The following is an 18,787-nucleotide window of genomic DNA, read 5'->3' as shown; positions in this document are numbered from 1 at the left end:
CATGATGGGAGCCAAAGCTGGACGCTTAACCCACTGAGCCATCCAGGCATCCCTCACTGGCGATAATTCTAAACAAAAAGGTTATTTGTTGTTGTTTTTAGCAAAGTACTACATAAGCTGTGTTGAGAATCTTTAGATAAAATGAGACAAAAGATTTACGCTCCTCACCTTGACCTCTATGCAAAGATTCAAAGAAATCATGTCGGGTGAAATGAGCTTCCTCTTGACTATTGGCACTGGCAGACCCAGAAGGAGAACCAAACGCCCGGCTGACTTCGGACCCAGGACCCTCTCTGCCTGCCAACTGGGTGCAATTCAAAGAATATAACTTAATGTCTTTAATTTCCACCTGCAGGCGGTCACTTCTGGATTCATCATCTCCCGACACAAAATTCTGGATGAATATCTGTCCCAAGTGTCCCACCAACAACTCAGGACTCCCAGGTTTTCGAGGGATTGAAACAACAGGGGATTCGATGTTTATGTTCAAGATTAGCTTCACGGTGTCGGAATGAGACCCAGCGAGGCCAAACCCATACATTTCATTTTCTTCAAAGATGGAGGCTTCCCGAGTCTTCCTTGGAGTTTCAAAGAGTGACACCATCTCACTGTATTCGGCCGTCTTGGTGGCGAGTACCGTAGTGACTTTGGTAGCTGCGCTTTTCAGCATACTTCGGAAATTCTCCTCCAGTTCATCCATGGACAATGTCAACTCCTTCAAGAATTTGGCAGAGTGGTTATAATGCAAGGAAGCCATCTTGAGGTTGAGAAAACACTCCTGTTTAGATTTCTCAACAAATGTGAAACTCAAAGCTTCACTGAGGGCTGCATCTTCCATTCTGACAAATACAGATTCAAAGTAGCCAATATCGCTGACGATATTTTCATAGCCTATGGAATTCCCAATGCTGACAACGTACTGGTTCTTAACATTATCTTGTGTCAGGTCCATAAGCTGCAAGCAGCCGAGAGAACCATTCACGTCAAACGTGCTGCCCATTGAAACGTTCACTTTGGTGCCGCCAATGCTCGCGGTGGCGATTTTTCTGCCATGTTTCTCGCCATTGGCCATTCCCACCGTCCGAACGAGCAGTAAGTTAAGCCTGTGGATCTCCACTGCAACCTCAGTGTTTTGTTCGTACGTAGACTGGTAAGTTCCTTCTTCCCTAAAGCTTCTTTCAAAATCGGTCATTAAAGGCTGAGGGCTCAAATCGTCTTTTTCCTTGGGAAAAGATTTTTGAAGAAAACCAATCAGTTCCACGATGGTCTCCGGGTTTAGGATAATATCCAAATTATTTACCTGTAATGAAATCACCTGAAGAGTGCTGTCCAAATTCATCGACGGGCACTCTGAACTCACAAACTGATATTCCAGTTTAATGAGGGACTCCTGTTCTTTGGTGAGAATTTTCTCAAGGGCAACACCAGTAGCTGACGGGTCATTCAGCGTGGCAGCATTAGTGAGGTGAACCGCATTGGGTCCAGAGACAGGGGACTGGGCCCTGCTATCCCGGAGGCTTCCTGTTGGGATATCAAAGCTCAGGTTCTTATGCGAAGCCATCAGAAGGTCAAAATCGGCACCGTATGTCTGCATCGTGTCCACCAGGAGCAAACCGTGAACCGTCAGGGAGACCTCAGCATCGTAAGGCCTCTTCACAAAGTGAGCATTGGTCCCAAACACCTTGAGCACGGAAATGTACCGGCCATTGCTCTCAACACCAAGCTGCATACAGTTCACTTTAAATTCAGCCAGGAGGAGCTGTGATTCCACCAGAACCTCCCGGGTGTGCTGCTCTAACATCACAAAGCTCTGGGTTAAATTCATTACTGAGTCTTGCAAACTTCCCCGCTGCCCCGCTTGGGGAAAAATCTGCTCTTTAAACTGAGTGTCAGAAGCCTTCGTTTCTGGGGTGGTCAGGAGAGCAAAGCAATTCTTCAGAGCAGATATTTTATCTTCATTGATGTGGATTTTTAAGTCTGGTAGGTTGCCCGAGAGCACGGCTCCAGGGTACTTGGGATCTGAAGTATAAATCAATCGACGTTCTAACTGTAGGTGAACGTTGAATTTCTCAACCACATGGGTTGGTCCCACATCAATATCCTGGACATGCTTCCAATTGTCCTTCACTCGTCCAACCATGATCTGGAGGTCCATAAACGAGAGGGAGTACCTCTCATACATCTTCGTGCTCATTAAATGCGCTTGAAGCTGCTCTTCACTGAACTCAACTCCAGGAAATGGAGGTGTTTTCCCTCCATTACTGCTGCTTGTCTCAGGAGGTGGGGTGTTGGGAGGTGTGGCAAGAGGTGTCTTATATTCGTCATCACTAAACTGGTTCTCTTCAGATGCCGGCCCATCCCCACTTTTCCTCTTGGAGTCATCTGCAGATAAAAAAGAGAAGATCCGGAGTATATGTCTGCTCCTTCCTTACTCTTTCCTTCCATGTAATAATTAAGGAAAAGAGAGAATCAACCAACCCCAACTTTACAAAATAAACGGATGAAAGCTCTAAGCATAATATTCTCATTTTCCCAGTGATTCGGTGTGAACTTCTTTATGAATTTTGAAATCAAGACACAAGACAGAATTCTAAGATGGAGCCCTGCTGACACAGGGACACGCGTCGGGGAGCAGAGACCAGTAACCCACTTCCCCGCCACCTGAGCTGCACTGCCACGAGCCGCTCTCACCAGCCATTCTTACATCACTCTCCACAATCATCTATCTGTTCGCCTTGTTCCCCACACTAGAATGTTCCAAAAGAACACAGGTCCCATCTGTCTTACTCACCAATACCCCGAGTGCCCAGATCAGTGCTTGGCAAGCAGTAACTACTCAGCATCACACTCCAGCCCCAGAGCCCACACTCAACCCCTGTCTTCTACAGACTTCTACAGCCCAGTCTGGTACACCTCAGCGCGGAGTCAACTACAAAATCACACCACTGGGTTCTCTCAGCCACATCTCCGCGCCATGTTTATGCTGTACAAGTTCAAGTAGGTGCTTTCCATGGTCGTGAGATCCTCTTCTTTAGGTCTGATCCCCCTTTAACATCCCTCATAGCACCAAACTCTCCCACTCCCGTTCAAACCCCCTACCTCTTCCCTTTTGGGTCTTACCTCAGTGAAGATAAGGCTGAGTTTATTTGATAAGCTCCCTCAGCCTTTTACCCCATGAATCCCCTTTCTTCCCCCCATCTCAAGGTAAACAATAAATACTGTTTTAGATCTAATGACAGTAATAAAATAACCTCCCAGGAGCCGCTTTTTACATATGTCCCTTATGTCCCTAAATAGATTAAATCTCCGTTCTTGAAATAAAGTGCTGAGAAATAGTGTTTTTTGAAATACAAAACGTGAAGGGCACCGGGGTGGTTCAGTCGGTTAAGCGTCCAACTTTTGATTTCAGCTCAGGTCATGATCTCATGGTTCCTAAGACTGAGCCCCACACTGGGCTTTACACTGACATCACAGAGCCTGCTTGGGATTCTCCCTCTCTCTCTGCCCCTCCCCTGCTCGTGCTCACTCGCACGCTCTCTCTCTCTCTCAAAATAAATAAACTTTAAAAAATAAACTAAAATACAAAATGTGACATAAGAAATACAAATAAAAACCGCAATGAGATACTACTTTCCACTCATAAAAAACGGGCTATAATGCAAAAGACAGGTAACAAGTGTTGGCAAGGACGGAGAGAAATCAAAACCCTCATACATCGCTGGTAAGATAGTAAAATGGTGCTGCCTTTTGGAAAACAGTCTGGCAATTCTTCAAAATGTTAAACGTGAAGGTCACCATGTGACCCAGCAATTCCACACTGAAATACACCCAAGAGTTTGAAAATATGTGTACATAAAAGCCTGCACATGAATGTTCACAGCAGACACAACCCAAATGTCCACAAGTTGATGAACGCATGAACAAAACGTGGCATATTCACCCAAAGGAATATTATTCAGGCACAAATAGGAATGAGGTAGAATCTTCACCACAGATAAATCTTGAAAACAGCATGCTAAGTGAAAAAAGCTAGACATAAAAGGCCACATACTGCATGGCTATATTCATATGAAATGTTCAGAAGAGTCAAATCCACAGATAGAAAGGTTAATGGCTGGCAGGGCCTGGGAGAGGGGATAATACAGAGTGACAGGGGATGGGTCTACAATTGCTTCATAGGATGATGAAAACGATCCAGATTAGATAAAGCAGTGAAAGGCATGATTCTGTCAATATCCCAATAACAACTGCACTGTCCATCTTAAAACGTATCCCAATACAGCTATTATCAAAAAAAGTAACAAGTGAACTCTGGAGTTAAAATGTCATAAAAAACCTTTTTAAAACTTTACTTGGCTAAGAACAGACCGATCAATTTATGCAAGGTGATGTTTTTATCACTTCGTGTTCACACATACCTTGGGAATTTGTCAACAGCATTCTCCCTAGATCCACGACAACTAACACGGGATTCTTGAATTTGAAATCATCAGGAAATATCACCTGAGGGGCCGAAATATCTAGTCGCACGGTCCACCTTTTACTTTCCTCCTGTAGAAGTAAAATAAATTGCAAATAAATAATTTATAACACAACTACAAAAACTGAACAGCTTTATCAGCTGGGGCTCAAGCCTTTCTGAAAGCCACTCCCAGGGTACGGAGTGACTTCAAGGTATTAGAGCAAAAAGTTTAAAACAAAAGTAGATCCAGGGGCACCTGGGTGGCTCAGTCAGTTAAACATCTGACTCTTGATTTCAGCTCAGGTCATGATCTCAGTCGGTGAGTTCAAATCCCGCTGAACTGTGCTAACAGTGTGGAGCCTGCTTGGGATTCTCCTCTTCCCCCCCCCCATGTGCTCTCCCTCTCTCAAAATAAATAAACTTAAAAAAAAACACACACAAGACAAAAGGAGATCCAAATGCGTAAGGATTTGAGCCATTATCACAGGCAAACGTTTAATGTGGGAGGAAAAAGGGGCGCCTGAGCGGCTCAGTCTGTTAGGTGTCTGACTTCGGCTCAGGTCATGATCTCACAGTTCGTGGGTTCAAGCCCCATGTCGGTCTCTGCACTGACAGTGTGGAGCCTGCTTGGGATTCTCTCTCTCTCTCTCCCCCTCTTACTCTGTCCCTCCCCTGTTCTCTCTCTCTTCCCCCCTCAAAATAAATAAACCTTTAAAGTAAATGAATATTAATAAAAATAAAAAAACGTAACAAGTCATGAGTCTATTCACTTTTCTTCTCTGCAACCAAAATCAGCCTCAAATATTTTGTATGTAGTAAAAAGCTAATTTACATAAATGTTTTCAAAAAGAACCCTCTTTGACTAAGAGAACCAATGGATACTAATTGTTGCAATTTGTGTTGAAACACGCACACACAAAAACAAGAAACAGGACTAATTCTCCCTGCCAGAGGACACACTGCCACCGGGTGACACGGAACCTTCCTGCTATCCCTTACGAGGACAGGGGCTCTGCCCTCCCGAGGGAGCCAGGCTCTACCGGCCCCACCTACTGTGGCATCTGAGCAGTGCACTTCCCTGCCACCGGCCCAGGAACCAAGTTCCGCTGGATGGTTAAGGTGTTTTCTTAAGGTGTCTCTCAGTTCTCCCGATCTAGGCATCCTTGTGTCAGCTGGTCACTTAGCATCACAAAGTAACTATCTCACCCTGGAATCAAAACCAGGCCACCACTGCAGTTGTCTTTCTTCTGATAATAGTAACTGAAGGGGCTGGGCCGCCTGGGTGGCTCAGTCGGTTAAGCGTCCAACTGTTGATCTCAGCTCTTGCAGTTTGTGGGTTTGAGCCCCACATTGGACTCCGCTGCTGACAGCGTGGAGCCTGCTTGGGATTCTGTCTCTCCCTCTCTCTGACCCTCTCCCACTTGCTCTGTCTCTCTGAAAAATAAATAAACTTAAAAAAAAAAAAAAAAGTAAGTGAAGGGGGATGGTCTTCAGTGAAACGCTGATAATATATCAGGTGTAGAAAATGGGACAAGAACAAGTCCTAAGAGTGTTCCAAGACTAATACAAGAAAGAAACACGGTCTAGTCCCAGTCACTTGTTTTTATTCATGAAACCCTGACTGTAAAAGACATGAGATTTTATTTTTTGCTAGTCAAAAAGGATTTCACGTTTTTAGTTAATCATTGTGGTTGAAACTCGAGTAGGTAAAGAACTTGACAGAAAGAGTGCCTTCCCCTTCTGCTTGCCCCACTTACGATGAAATCACCCACTAGCAGACGATCGAGAGTCTGTCGGATTTCCGCCTTGGTCTGCATCTTCAGCCTGTTATACTGTCTTCGGGCAGTTTCTGCCACTCTCAGCTCAAGTTCAGACTGATAACCAAACCCTGCAAGATTAGAGACACACAGACAGCAGAGGGAGAACTTTCAAACAGCTGGGTGGGAAAAGACAGCTGCAACGTCTGTTCTCACCAAGAATTTCCAGCAAGGTTAAAAACCTGTCTGTACGAGAGCCTCTCCTGACTTCCACCTGCCCTGCCACTACATACAAAAACAGGGACGAGGCAAAAGGGGGGCACGGCCTGAGGGAGAAAGGCAGTACATGAGGGAAGGGCAACTCAGTCACTAGAATTCCTTAAACCATTTTCTGAACGATCCCAGACTATTCTAAATCTTGAGAGCATAACGTTACATTAAAAGAGAAAATTTAATTTGGAAGGAAATGCCTTCTATCTTCTATCGGTGCCACAGCAATAAAGCCAAGACATTTACAGCTGTTGCTTACACAAAGACTCAAAAACTGGACCAAAAACTAAAAAAAAGCTCCATTGTTATAAGGAGGGAGAGGGGATACACTTAGGAAAGGACTATTGTTTTATCAACCTCCCTGTCAACAAAAGTGCTTTTTCTGTTTCTGCGATCTCAAATCTCTTTTGGAAACCAAGGGAAGCATGAATAAAGCCGTGATGATAAAGAACAGTGCACGGATGAACTCAGTATTGAACGCTGCACCGGGCAGGGGAAACAGACCACTGACCCCGCCATCTACAGGGAAATCCTTGAGCATTCCTCCGCAGTTCACTCGCCTAAAATATCCTGGGTAGCCAAGGAAACCACCACCCGAATGGAATGGAAAGCATTTTTTAAAATATGCAAAATGGAAGCAAAGAAAAAAAATATTTAAAGATACTGATTCCTTTTGGAAAAGTAACTTTCCAAGGACATCTACTTTAATCCCATAACTCAGGACAACCCCATCCATTTGCTCTCCAGGCCTTTCCTACCACTACCAGGTCACTTCGGTTTACAATAACCCTTGTCCAAAGCACTAAAAATGACACAAGAAAGGTCTTTAGAAAGTAACAGAAGATCAAACAAACAAAAAAGTTAACCTGAGGTATGAACCTTTCCCTTGTAGAAAAAGTCTGCTACTTTTTTAATAGCCTGGGGATTGTATATGATGTTCAAGGGCCTCGTGCTGACATTCAGCCGCCTCTCAAAATGGCTGTGCACTGGATTTCTCTCATACAGCATCTCGAAAACTGGGTCATCTGGGTCCGCAGCTAAAGGGAAGAACCAGAGAAAGAAAATGGAACACAACAAACACAATCACCTTATTCTTGATAACCCATAAGGAATTCTGGGAAAAAGACATTTTCTAAATTATTTCCCAACTAGTTCTCTCTTAGGAAAATTTTACAACACAGAGACTCTAATAAGGATGGATTCTAACTTTCAACAAGAATCCTCAAGAGTGGGCTATTGCAATCACTCCCATTATGGAAACCCAGGCTCGAGAAGCCCTGCGAGTTTACCCCAGTCACACACGGGTTAACAGAGAACATGGTCTCCAAGACGAACACAGACGCACACAACAAACCACTGGGACAGAACAGGACACACTCCCTCTTACGACTGACCAAGACTACCGATCCATAATCACCACATTTTTAAAGATTAGTTTTAAGAACAGATGACAAATTACCAGGATTCTGATCACTTCTGTCTGCGGATGTTGTCTGGAGACCAAAGGACTGTGAGACTCTGCCAACTTCTTTTTGCTATTAAAACATACACAAAATGCATAAATGTCAGGTAAGCGAGGACAATTTGCCGTGCACACACTTGCTTCAGCTCTGCCCCTTGACCTCACTCTCGCTTAGCACAACCAAATCCAAACTCATCTGACATCAGAATACAGAGGACTTCCAGACTGATCTCCCAGGTCTGTGCCTTTTTCCAACCTAAAATGGACAGCAAGCATGCTACTCTGCAGTCAGTGTGTTGAATGAATGATTGTTAATGAGTATGAAGTAGGTACATAACTTCCTTAGACTTTCACTTTGCACTCCCGCCCTCTCTACAATCACCCCCTGAAAAAAATCACAGACAGGGCAAATGGCTAAATACTCAACTACTGTGACGCAACTGTGCCAACTTAGTAAGATCAAAGATCTAATTAAAAAAGTATACTGAGTATACAAAATTATACATATAGAGATAACTTGAAGTGGTTCTCTTGGAACTCTGCAAAAGAAGAGACTTCCCATCAGTGACCAATGATCAGAAGGCATGAAAATGAATTCCAGACAGAGATGGAACCATTGACTTCGTAATGCAGAAAATAATGGTGCTTATGGCAATCTCTTCCAAAACAGAGCAAACTATTCCACGGCAGTTACGGCACAGAAGAGGAGAAAGGCGCTGCCGTAAATCCCTCCAATATCCAATATCCATTGTCTGACAAATTCAAACAGCTTACTGAATTCCGGGTTGTTTTTCATCAGCCCACCCTTCTCAAGATGACCAAATGAAGCGAGTTAATATTACTTATGGCTGGCCTAACACAGACCACAGTTCACCACCCCCTGCACGAAGCAGCCGTCCTACCGCTGTACGTACTGAATTAGGGAACACCAGAAGGGGAAACACGGTTCCTTCTGTGGCCAGGTCTCGAAGAAACAGTCCACCCAACCGGACTGAGAGCAAGGAGGAATTTCTTCGAGGAAGAGACTCTGCTAGTAGTTTCACGTCTACAAAAAAATAAATGTAAGAGCTAATACGATGCCATGACACCCCAAAGCACTTTACAAGTATGAGATACAATATTTCGCAGAGGACAATTAAGTATCATGGAGTCTTTTGCCTCGAAAACAGAACAAAAAATCCTATTTATATATCGATAGGTGCATATAAATCTCTCTACACGAACACATAAGGAATATGAGAAGTTGCCTAACAGCATGAATTCTAAACAGAGCATATTACAATGAAGTTCAAGCAATCTGCTGGTTCACACTACGTTTATGAAATCTCAGCTCTCAAGATTATGAAGTCAAACAAACTGCTGATCAGTCACCTTTATATTACTGAGATATGTGGCTATCTTATGGACCAAAATAAAAATATTGGCGAGATGTGAAAAACCAATGCCTGCACATTTATACATCTTTAATTCAAAGTCACAACAGCAGGTCAAACATGGTCAATCCTCGTTATTTCATGGGTTTCAGTTTTGTGAATTTACCTACTCACTAAAATTTATTTATAACCCGAGATCAACCTTCACTGTGCTTCTCAGGACACGCGCAGAGCAGAAAGAAACCTGAGTCCGCTGACATGCCTGCTCGCGGCCGAAGCAGGCAGCACTGCTCTGCCTTCCTGGCTAGGCTTGGTTCACACGGCACACAAGAGCCCCTCTCATGGTCTATTTAGTGCCAAGTTTTTTGCATTTTTGTGCTTTCTGTTGGTGATTTCACCATTTAAAATGGCCCCCAAGCATAGTGAAGCGCTGTGCCTTACGGTAGACGAGCTTCACTCAGGCACGAGTTACGGTGCCGCTGGCCACGAGCTCAGTATTAATGTCTCAACGACACATGTTAAATAAGTGTCTTTAAACACAGACACACAAGAAACAAGATTCTGTACCGATCCCTTGGTGGATGTTCTGACCAGAGGCTGGCAGGCACCTAACCTCGTACACCCCCTAGTGGCACTGACTCAGCAGTCAATCATTCAGTGCTCACCGCAACTTTCTAGAACATAACAACCACGAATAAGGAGACTCCAGTGGACCCTGGTGCCAGGGGAGAGAAACAGCATCAGGCGGTTCCCTGGGGGCAGCACCTGAAAACTCGAGCTGCATAAACGCGCTCTCCTGCGTCTGCAGGGCGCCCGGCTCCTGGTGCAGCAAGGTCACAGTGCCCCGCTGTAGCTGCAAGTTCAGTCTGGCAAAGATGTGGTCCCGCTTCGTATACGTGTTCACACAGGAGGCGTCGGCAGTGGGGTCAAAAAACTCCTCAGTGCCTGAGCGTGAGGAAGAAAAGACTTTAGGGGAAAACGGGACAATTAAAATGGCACCACCAGGCACGCTACCAAAGTTACGATGACGTTACTGAACTATCTCCCCCTTTTCTCAGGAAGAACCCCAAAGTCATGGATGACTGTTTCATTCCTGATGTAAAACGATCCTAACTATTTTATAAGAGATCTTATCAACTTATCCTCAAACAAGGAAGGATATTAAGATTCATGACAAAGTACGACATCAGCAACACAGCACGCCCGACACAGTGACATGTTCCACGTCCGCGCTGTCCAGCACAGGAGCCGCCAACCGCAAGTGCCTTCGAGCACCGCGGCTAACGTGGCTTGAAACAGAAAAGAATTCTTCTTAATTTTAATTAATTTAAACCTAAATAGCCATCTGTGACTACGGCTACCAAAACGGACAGCGTGGGTCTGAAGAGCAGCCCTGGACCGATATTCAAGCTTCAGAGCTTAAACCTTTTGAACTTGCTCAGTTCTCCTACAATCATGACCCCTCAGATCTACCTGAAACTGTGCTAATTATTCAAATTTAGTGACAAAGTTGCAGATGAAGTATCTCTCAAAATTTCCTCCATCTGAATCTGTGAACATGACACAAACCATTTTACAAATGTCTATTTTTTTTAATGTTAATTTTTGAGAGAGAGAAAGAGAGAGAGACAGAGGGAGGGAGGGAGAGAGGGCAGCGAGAGAGGGAGACATAGAATCCAAAGCAGGTTCCAGGCTCTGAGCTGTCAGCACAGAGCCTGACGCGGGGCTCAAACTCACGGACTACAAGATCATGACCTCGAAGTCAGACGCTTAACCAACTCAGCCACCCAGGGGCCCCAAATGTCTACTTTTTTCATTTGAAAAATACCACGGGCCATTGCACAAATAACAGACGAATTCTGATGAACCAAGTGTCTCCCTTAGCAACTGGGCCAGGGCAGGGAAGTGAGGGCCAGCTCCCCCTTACCTAGGATCTCCTCTGGGTTCCACTGTTCATGCTGTTCTGCTGAAAGACCCTCGACCACTCTCCCCTCAGGGCTCTGCTGCCCGGACCAGCCTCCCCAGCCAGGAAACCAGGACTGAAGGTACTGCAGCATCCAGCTGCCTCCGCTGGGCTCTGGGTCCCCAGGAGAGTCGCCTGGAGAATCAAATTGAGGCTCTCGTAGGCTCTGTGTCAACCAGAAATGAGCAAACATGAGTCCCCAAGACAGAAACAAGAGGTCATGCGCCACTGACTATTCTTTGCCCCCAGAGAAGCACATCGAAACTGAAGCATTCTGAACGCGTTGGCTCTGAACACATCTTCTCACAGAGGATTTCTTACCTCTGCCAATTCTTCTTGTTTGTGAAATCGTTCATGAACCAGTTCACGCAAAATCTTCAACTCCTCAAAGCTCTGTTCCTCTTCAATCCGACACATTTCCTCCTGTTTTGGGTTAAAACAAAACAAACAAAATGGGTCTTATAGCTCCAGAGAAACTGGACACCTTCACTGACCACAAGTACTGTGAGGGAATCTATCTGGGCCCAACATTCCCACTTAAAGGCAAGGAACAGTGAAGATGAATAGTTTCAGCTTTTCCACACACAATGCAATAGATTTTATTTGGTCTCCGGGGACTAACAGCAACTACAGAAGGAGCAGAGAACAGTGCTTGGTTGAAAATTAGTAACTGGGGGCGCCTGGGTGGCTCAGTCAGTTGAGCGTCCAACTCTTGATTTTGGCTCAGGTCATGATCTCTGGATTAGTGAGTTCAAGCCCTACACCGGTGCTGACAGTGCTGAGCCTGTTTGGGATCGTCTCTCTCTCTCGCTCTCTCTGCCCCTCCCCTCCTCTCTCTAAGTAAATAAACTTTAAAAAAAAAAAAGAGGGGCGCCTGGGTGGCTCAGTCAGTTGGGCGTCCGACTTCGGCTCAGGTCATGATCTCATTGCTTGTGAGTTCGAGCCCCGCATCAGGCTCTATGCTGACAGCTCAGAGCCTGCAGCCTGCTTCAGATTCTGTCTCCATCTCTCTGCCCCTCTCCAGCTGTGCTCTGCCTCTTTCTCTCTTAAATATAAATAAATAAGCATTAAAAAAAATTAAAAAAAGAAAAGAAAGAAAAGGAGTAACTGAAGTGTAGGTGCCGCTACACTACCGCGTGCATGGTCCCGACAGAGGCGCCAAAGCGTTTTCATGCGCGTGACCTCCGTTACTCAAAGTAGGGGGCTATTTGGTATCCCTCCCACTTCAGATGAGGAAACTGAGGACCATGTTTACACCGTAAGTGTGCGGTGTAAACAGTTCCTGTACGTGTCATGTGGGACATCAGCAAGGACGTGCTCATCTTAACGTGCTTCCTGCCAGTTAGGAAAGAACAGTGGTGGCCAGCTACGTACAAAGATAAAAAAGAAAGTAGAATTAACTGTCCTAAACTGTTTCTTACACCCTAACATCAATAAAAAGAAGATTAAGAGGCGCCTGGATGGAGTCCAACTTCGGCTCGGGGCATGAGCTTGCAGTTCATGAGTTCAAGCCCTGCATCGGGCTCTGTATTGACAGCTCAGAGCCTGGAGCCTGCTTTGGGGTCTGTGTCTCCCTCTCTCTCTGCCCCTTCCCCACTCATGCTCTGTCTGTCTGTCTCTCTCTCTCTCTCTCTCTCTCAAAAATAAACAAACATTAAAAAAAAAATTTTTTTAAAGAAAAAGGCCATTATGTTTACTTTCTCCCCTCACTGTGAGTTTATACTTCTCTCTCCCTCCATGTCTTTGCCTGTGCCTTTAAGAAAACCATCCAAAACGAAATGTCTGGTTTATTCCAACCTTTCCATAAGGTTCCTGTGTCAGTAACCATGCCTGACTCTGGTGGAAAAGGCATTAACCAAGTGAGTGGGTCATGCCTCAGGGAGCCGGCAGGAGACACAGGGCACCAAGTGGCTCAGCACTGCCACTGGTGACCACACACTGGGTTGCTGTTACGGGCTGAATGTTTGCGACCCCCAAAATTCAAATGTTGGAGACATAACCCCCAGTGTGATGGGATTTGAAGGTGGGGCCTTTGGAAGATAATTCGGTTTAGTGCCCTTATAGGAAAAGGAAGACAGATCTCTCTCCACCCAAGAAAGGCCACGTGAGCACACAGTGAGAAGGCAACTGTCTACAAGTCCCAAGGAGACTGTTGCCAGAACCCAGCCCTACTGGCACCTTGATCTCGGACTTCGCAGCCTCCAGAACTGTGAGATACACAGCTGCTGTTTAAGGCCCTCGGTCTGTGGCATTTAGTGATAGCAGTCCGAGCTGAGTGAGACGGGTGCTGAAGGGAAACTTGGAAGTGTTTACTAAAGAACAGTTCATTAAGACACAGTACCTGTGCCAAAATACTGGACATGGTCTAAATTGCTATCGCAAAAACTGCTGCTCATAAACCCAAGACAAATCGAGGAACAGAACAATCCCCACTCCCTTCCCCAAGGAGACAGAGGGCAGACAGACTAAAGCAGTGGAGTGGAGTCCCACGCCAGGACTCCAGGGACAGTGGTTCTAAGGGCGTCCAGCCCTACAGTGACCTTGCCTTCACCTCCTGCTTCACCCCCTCCACCTAGCCTCCACCTCAAAAAACCTAAGGTCAATGAAGTCAACTGGGATTGGGGAAAATACAGGCCAAAGTCTACAGGGATTAGTCAAAGACTCTGGAGGAAAAGAATACTGATGAGGACCAGGCTTTGAAGAGACACAGGTGATGAGATGGGTCCTACACAGGCAGCCAGGGGAAGAGGGGAGTGACACAAAGGTGTGGCAGGACCATGGCCACCTTTATTCCTCCCCCACCGTGGTCTGGCTCTCCTCCAGCAACAGAAGGTGGAGGATGTTTCCGGCCAAGGCAGGGCCATGGCCTTCAGAGAAGTTTTCACCTAGTAAAACCAACTCTACCCTCTAAAATTACAGTCGTTTGCCAGGGACTCTATTTCCTCAAAGATTCCATTCTCTTCAGCTTTTGAGAGATGTTTTTATCCTCTGAATGAAGACATGACACGCAGGACAACAGCCCCCTCACCTTGTCGTCCGCAGGCAGCAAGCCTCCTTTCAGCTTGCTGAAGTATTTGTCGGTGTAAGACACAGCGTCGCGGGCACGGTGTAACAAGAAGTCCCAGGTACAGCGCTTCCTCTCCTCTCTGATCTCATTCAGGTTAGCATTCAAAGCGAAATACCACCATTCTCGGCAGCTGAGGTGTTGCATAACAATGTTAATTACTTCTTACAATAAAAGCAACTAAAATGCCATCAACCCAGGGCAATCCACATAATCCTATTCCTTCCTCTTCTGAAATCTCTGTTCTCTCCTCAGCCAGCACTTTATGCCTGCAGCTCATTTTAACATTAGGCTAAACCCAACATGTGGCGAAAGTCCATCTGCTGACAAAGAACATCAAAGAATAGATTCTCAACCCACACGTCAATTGTAATATAATACTCGATTGGTCTCAATTACCCATAATGTAAGTCCCATCCACTGACAGATAATCAACTGGTGACCGCAAGGTAAAGACCATCTTAAGATGATCAGCAAGGATTTGGATACTAATCCAAATCTTTTAAAAGTTTTAGGGGCGTCTGGGTGGCGCAGTCGGTTGAGCGTCCGACTTAGGCTCAGGTCATGATCTCGCAGTTCGTGAGTTCGAGCCCCGCTGGGGCTCTGTGCTGACAGCTCAGAGCCTGGAGCCTGCTTCGGATTCTGTGTCTCCCTCTCTCTCTGCCCCTTCCCCACTCATGCTCTGTCTCTCAAAAATGAACAAAGTTAAAAAAAAAAATTTTTTTTTTAATTTTAATATATTGGACTGATCACGTTTATCACTACAACAGGAAAAGACTCCTTTTTGCCACAGAAGTTAGAAAGTGCACTACATAAATGCTGCCCTAACAACACGGGAAACAGACAGAGGCAGGAAGGTTCAAAGACCACTACAAAGTGTTTCCTACACAGTCAGACCCCACCCGAGCAACACCAGCCTACTTGCTCAGCGAGGCGCAGAGGATTTTAACTCCACCACACTCCATCTGACAGTAAACCCACGACACCAACTACATGTATGACAACAACACCAGCGTAGATCAACAACAGAAATGGCATGGGAACAGCCAGAAAAATCGACCGTGTTTTTAGCTCCTCATCTCCTCAAACAAAAAAGCATTCTGTAACACACATGTCACATACAACATGTAATTTACAGGTCCTTACTTCTCTGATACAGCCACTCTGGGTTTCCACTTTCGGAACTTCACCTGCCTCTCCTTCCGTTCCAGCTCCTTGAGGAATTCCATGATTTGCCGGTGTTGCAGCTTTTCGTCAGAGGTTAAGAGATCAGTAGGTTAGAACCGACGTGTTTCGTTTACTCAGTTAAGACATCTCTCTACCAAGAACAATTCATATTGGTCAAGCCGCTGAACTGAAATCCAGTGCAAACTGGAGACCACATATCCGCATCAGGTGGCAATGGTCTCTGACCACGAACAGTGAGGTATTCAGATGTACTCCGTCACTCACAGACTCTTAGTTCAGCACTTCAACGCCAAATCAAAACTAACCTGAGGGCAACCCGATCCAACTGTGTAACACACGGTGGGATCTTGCACCCGAGGAGACAGCTATGGGCTCATGTGCACTTCCTTTCCCACTACGGGCTATGAAGTATCTAGACCCTTCTATCAAAGTGCTTCTTTCGCCCCAGTTACCAGTCCAACAGGGAGAATATAAACCACTGGGAAGAAAGAGAGTACCTGAGACAGTTTCAAGGGGATGGTCTCCAGATGAATATCACATTCAATACGGGGGGTGTGTCGCGACCTGAGAGGTTCTTTGGAGCAATTTCTCTTCAAAAGAGCAGATGCACACACAGGTTCCAGGATGTAGTGATGATCGCGACTCTCCATGCTCTTGTCCATGGCCTCCTGGGTGTGACAAGAACGTCTGTCATTACAGCAAATGTTTTCAGGATCAAGTTACATGCTGGTAGTTATCTAATCTAGGGGATACTACCTCAGAATCCAAAATCAAGATAGAACAGGGAACCTAAAGCTCTCTAGCATTTCTCCTAATGTTTATTTATTTTGAGAGAGAGAGAAAAAGAGAGAGCAGGGGAGGGGCAGAGAGAGAGGAAGACAGAGAATCCCGAGCAGGCTCCTCGCTCACTTCACGCAAGTCTCAAACTCACAAACCTTGAGATCATGACCTGGGCCGAAATCAAGAGTCAGACACTTAACCAACTGAGCCACCCAGGCACCCCATAAAGTTCTCCAGCATTTCTTTAAAAATTTATCTGTATTTCTGATTAGGTAAAATGTTCACAAGGTTCAAAACTGAAAGGCAAATAAAAGGTGAAATCTCTCCTTCCGACTCCATCCACTAGCCACCCAATTATTCTCCCCAGAAGCAACCAATAACACCAGTTTCTTATGTATCCCACCAGAGGCATTCTGTGTATGTTCAGAGAACTCAATGATTTTCTGGCTTTTTAACTATTCTCATACAAATGGTACATATGCTGTTTTACCTCAATTTTGTAAACTTAACACTAACTCTTAGAGACAATTCTATATTCATCATAAAGATCTTTGTTCTTATTTTTTATAGCTGTAAATGGCTCTACTGTATGGATGCACAGTACTTATTTAATTGAATTAGCAAAACAAAGCCATTCTGTACAACAGCATGCAAGCCAAAGAAAACCTTGGGTGAGGGGAAAACATGAGTCCTTTTTCTCCATTCCGCTTAAACCACCTACGATTTCTTTACTGAAGATTAAACTCGGAATTTTTTCTATCCTTCACAAACAGTAATTCTTTATGTCCCATGTTTTTAATGACTTTCTAAGTATTTCTTAAAAGAATACCACCAAAGGGCAAGTTTCAACATTTATATAAGAAAGCTCTTCTTTGAGAATCACATCTGGTGCTTCGTTCACTTAAAATCTGGATGTCAAGGGGCGCCTGGGTAACCCAGACGGTTGTTGAACGTCCGCCTCTTGATCTCAGCTCACGTCATGTCAAGGTTCATGGGGTGAAGCCCCACATCAGGCTCTGTGCCGGCAGTGCATAGCCTGCTTGGGGTTCTCTCTCTGTCCTTCCCCAGCTCACTCACTGTCTCTTACCCTCTCTCAAAATAAACTGAAAAAATTAAAATAAAATCTGGATGTCAAAAAAACCCACAAATAAATAAAAAATAAAATGAAAATCTGGAGGTCAAGTTTGTGATGGCTTAAAGACTAGATAACTATAACATGTTAGATGCCTACCGTGGAATACTGTGCAGTGGTCAGAGGCAATGAACTAGAAATATAAACAGCAATCTTGATCGATCTTAAAAACACAGCTTTAGGGGCGCCTCGGTGGCGCAGTCGGTTAGGCGTCCGACTTCAGCCAGGTCACGATCTCGCGGTCCGTGAGTTCGAGCCCCGCGTCAGGCTCTGGGCTGATGGCTCAGAGCCTGGAGCCTGTTTCCGATTCTGTGTCTCCCTCTCTCTCTGCCCCTCCCCCGTTCATGCTCTGTCTCTCTCTGTCCCAAAAATGAATAAACGTTGAAAAAAAAAAAAAAAAAAACAAAAAAAAAACCACAGCTTTAAGTGGAAAAAAAGAAATCTACAATGCAATATAAATGTGAAACATACCCCAAACACTACATATTGTTCAGAATTACATGCATACCAAGTTCCTCAAGCAAACCCACTTGAGCATGGATGCCGATGGACGAAGAGTGGGATGGGATGAGGACCACAGCCACAGAGAACAAACACCGGCGTGGCAGGGACCCCACACTCCAGTGCTGTGTTCCAATAAAGCCTTCTGCCAGAGTCATACCTGTAACTCCACCTGAGGCAAATCCCCCAATAAAGTGCAATCGACATCCCAATAGATGCTAAACTCTGCCACATCTAGTTGTTTTTTCCGCATTAACTTCTGTACCTGGGGTAAAACAGGGAAGAAAATAAGATGACTCTCTTCATTCACAAACTCCATTCACTCATTCAACAAACCACTTCTGAGGAAGCATGTGTCAGGCACTTGGCAAGGTGCTGGGGATACAAAACTGAATTAAAACATGGGTTTTGCTCTTACGGTTTTCCAAATCTAGCTAACTAGGGAGACAGGCATGGCACAATTTTAATCGAGCAGAGGGAAAGCAGAAGAATAGAGAAGATGCTATAAGCAAACAAAAGCGAAAATGTCACCGGGGGAATAAGCATCAAAAGACGGGTATGTTTCTAGCACAGGGCGGGGGGGGAAGGACGGGGACACATGTCAGAGTGCAAGGTCTACCGTACGAAAGGCGTGATATCTTCAGAGGATGGGGACTACATGTGTGATGGGAGCGCTGTCCTCTCGATGTGGGGGCAGCACTGATACACAGGCACGGACACACATGTGGGGTGGGGTGCTAAGTGCTGACAATACCCAGGTGTGCTGGGTTAAGTGGTTTCCCTCCCCCAAAAACTTCATGTCCTCCTGGAACCTGTGAATGGGACATTATTTGGA

At 45.3% G+C, this 18,787-nt stretch overlaps 1 protein-coding gene across 8 annotated transcripts in view; it reads right to left on the bottom strand.

Annotated features, from left to right (window-relative positions):
• VPS13D (vacuolar protein sorting 13 homolog D) overlaps positions 1-18,787 on the bottom strand; it is a 257,770-nt gene that overhangs the window by 220,892 nt on the left and 18,091 nt on the right. For 6 of the 8 annotated variants that reach the window (XM_045475674.1, XM_045475679.1, XM_045475675.1 and 3 more), the window contains exons 7-19: positions 18,113-18,217; positions 16,037-16,207; positions 15,498-15,598; positions 14,316-14,484; positions 11,609-11,710; positions 11,252-11,453; positions 10,090-10,269; positions 8,866-8,996; positions 7,949-8,024; positions 7,356-7,526; positions 6,220-6,350; positions 4,419-4,551; positions 169-2,382 (exon numbers count right to left, since the gene is read on the bottom strand). In XM_045475674.1, coding sequence (XP_045331630.1) covers positions 169-2,382; positions 4,419-4,551; positions 6,220-6,350; positions 7,356-7,526; positions 7,949-8,024; positions 8,866-8,996; positions 10,090-10,269; positions 11,252-11,453; positions 11,609-11,710; positions 14,316-14,484; positions 15,498-15,598; positions 16,037-16,207; positions 18,113-18,217 — 3,886 coding nt within the window. Of the gene's footprint in view, positions 1-168; positions 2,383-4,418; positions 4,552-6,219; positions 6,351-7,355; positions 7,527-7,948; positions 8,025-8,865; positions 8,997-10,089; positions 10,270-11,251; positions 11,454-11,608; positions 11,711-14,315; positions 14,485-15,497; positions 15,599-16,036; positions 16,208-18,112; positions 18,328-18,787 lie in introns of those variants that run through there. The other 2 variants (XM_045475681.1, XM_045475682.1) reach the window with 2 other exon arrangements.

This window comes from Leopardus geoffroyi, chromosome C1, assembly GCF_018350155.1.
Source record: "Leopardus geoffroyi isolate Oge1 chromosome C1, O.geoffroyi_Oge1_pat1.0, whole genome shotgun sequence".
NCBI lineage: Eukaryota > Metazoa > Chordata > Mammalia > Carnivora > Felidae > Leopardus > Leopardus geoffroyi.
The sequence above is the reverse complement of the archived record's forward strand: the minus strand, read 5'-3'. Positions and strand labels throughout refer to the sequence as shown.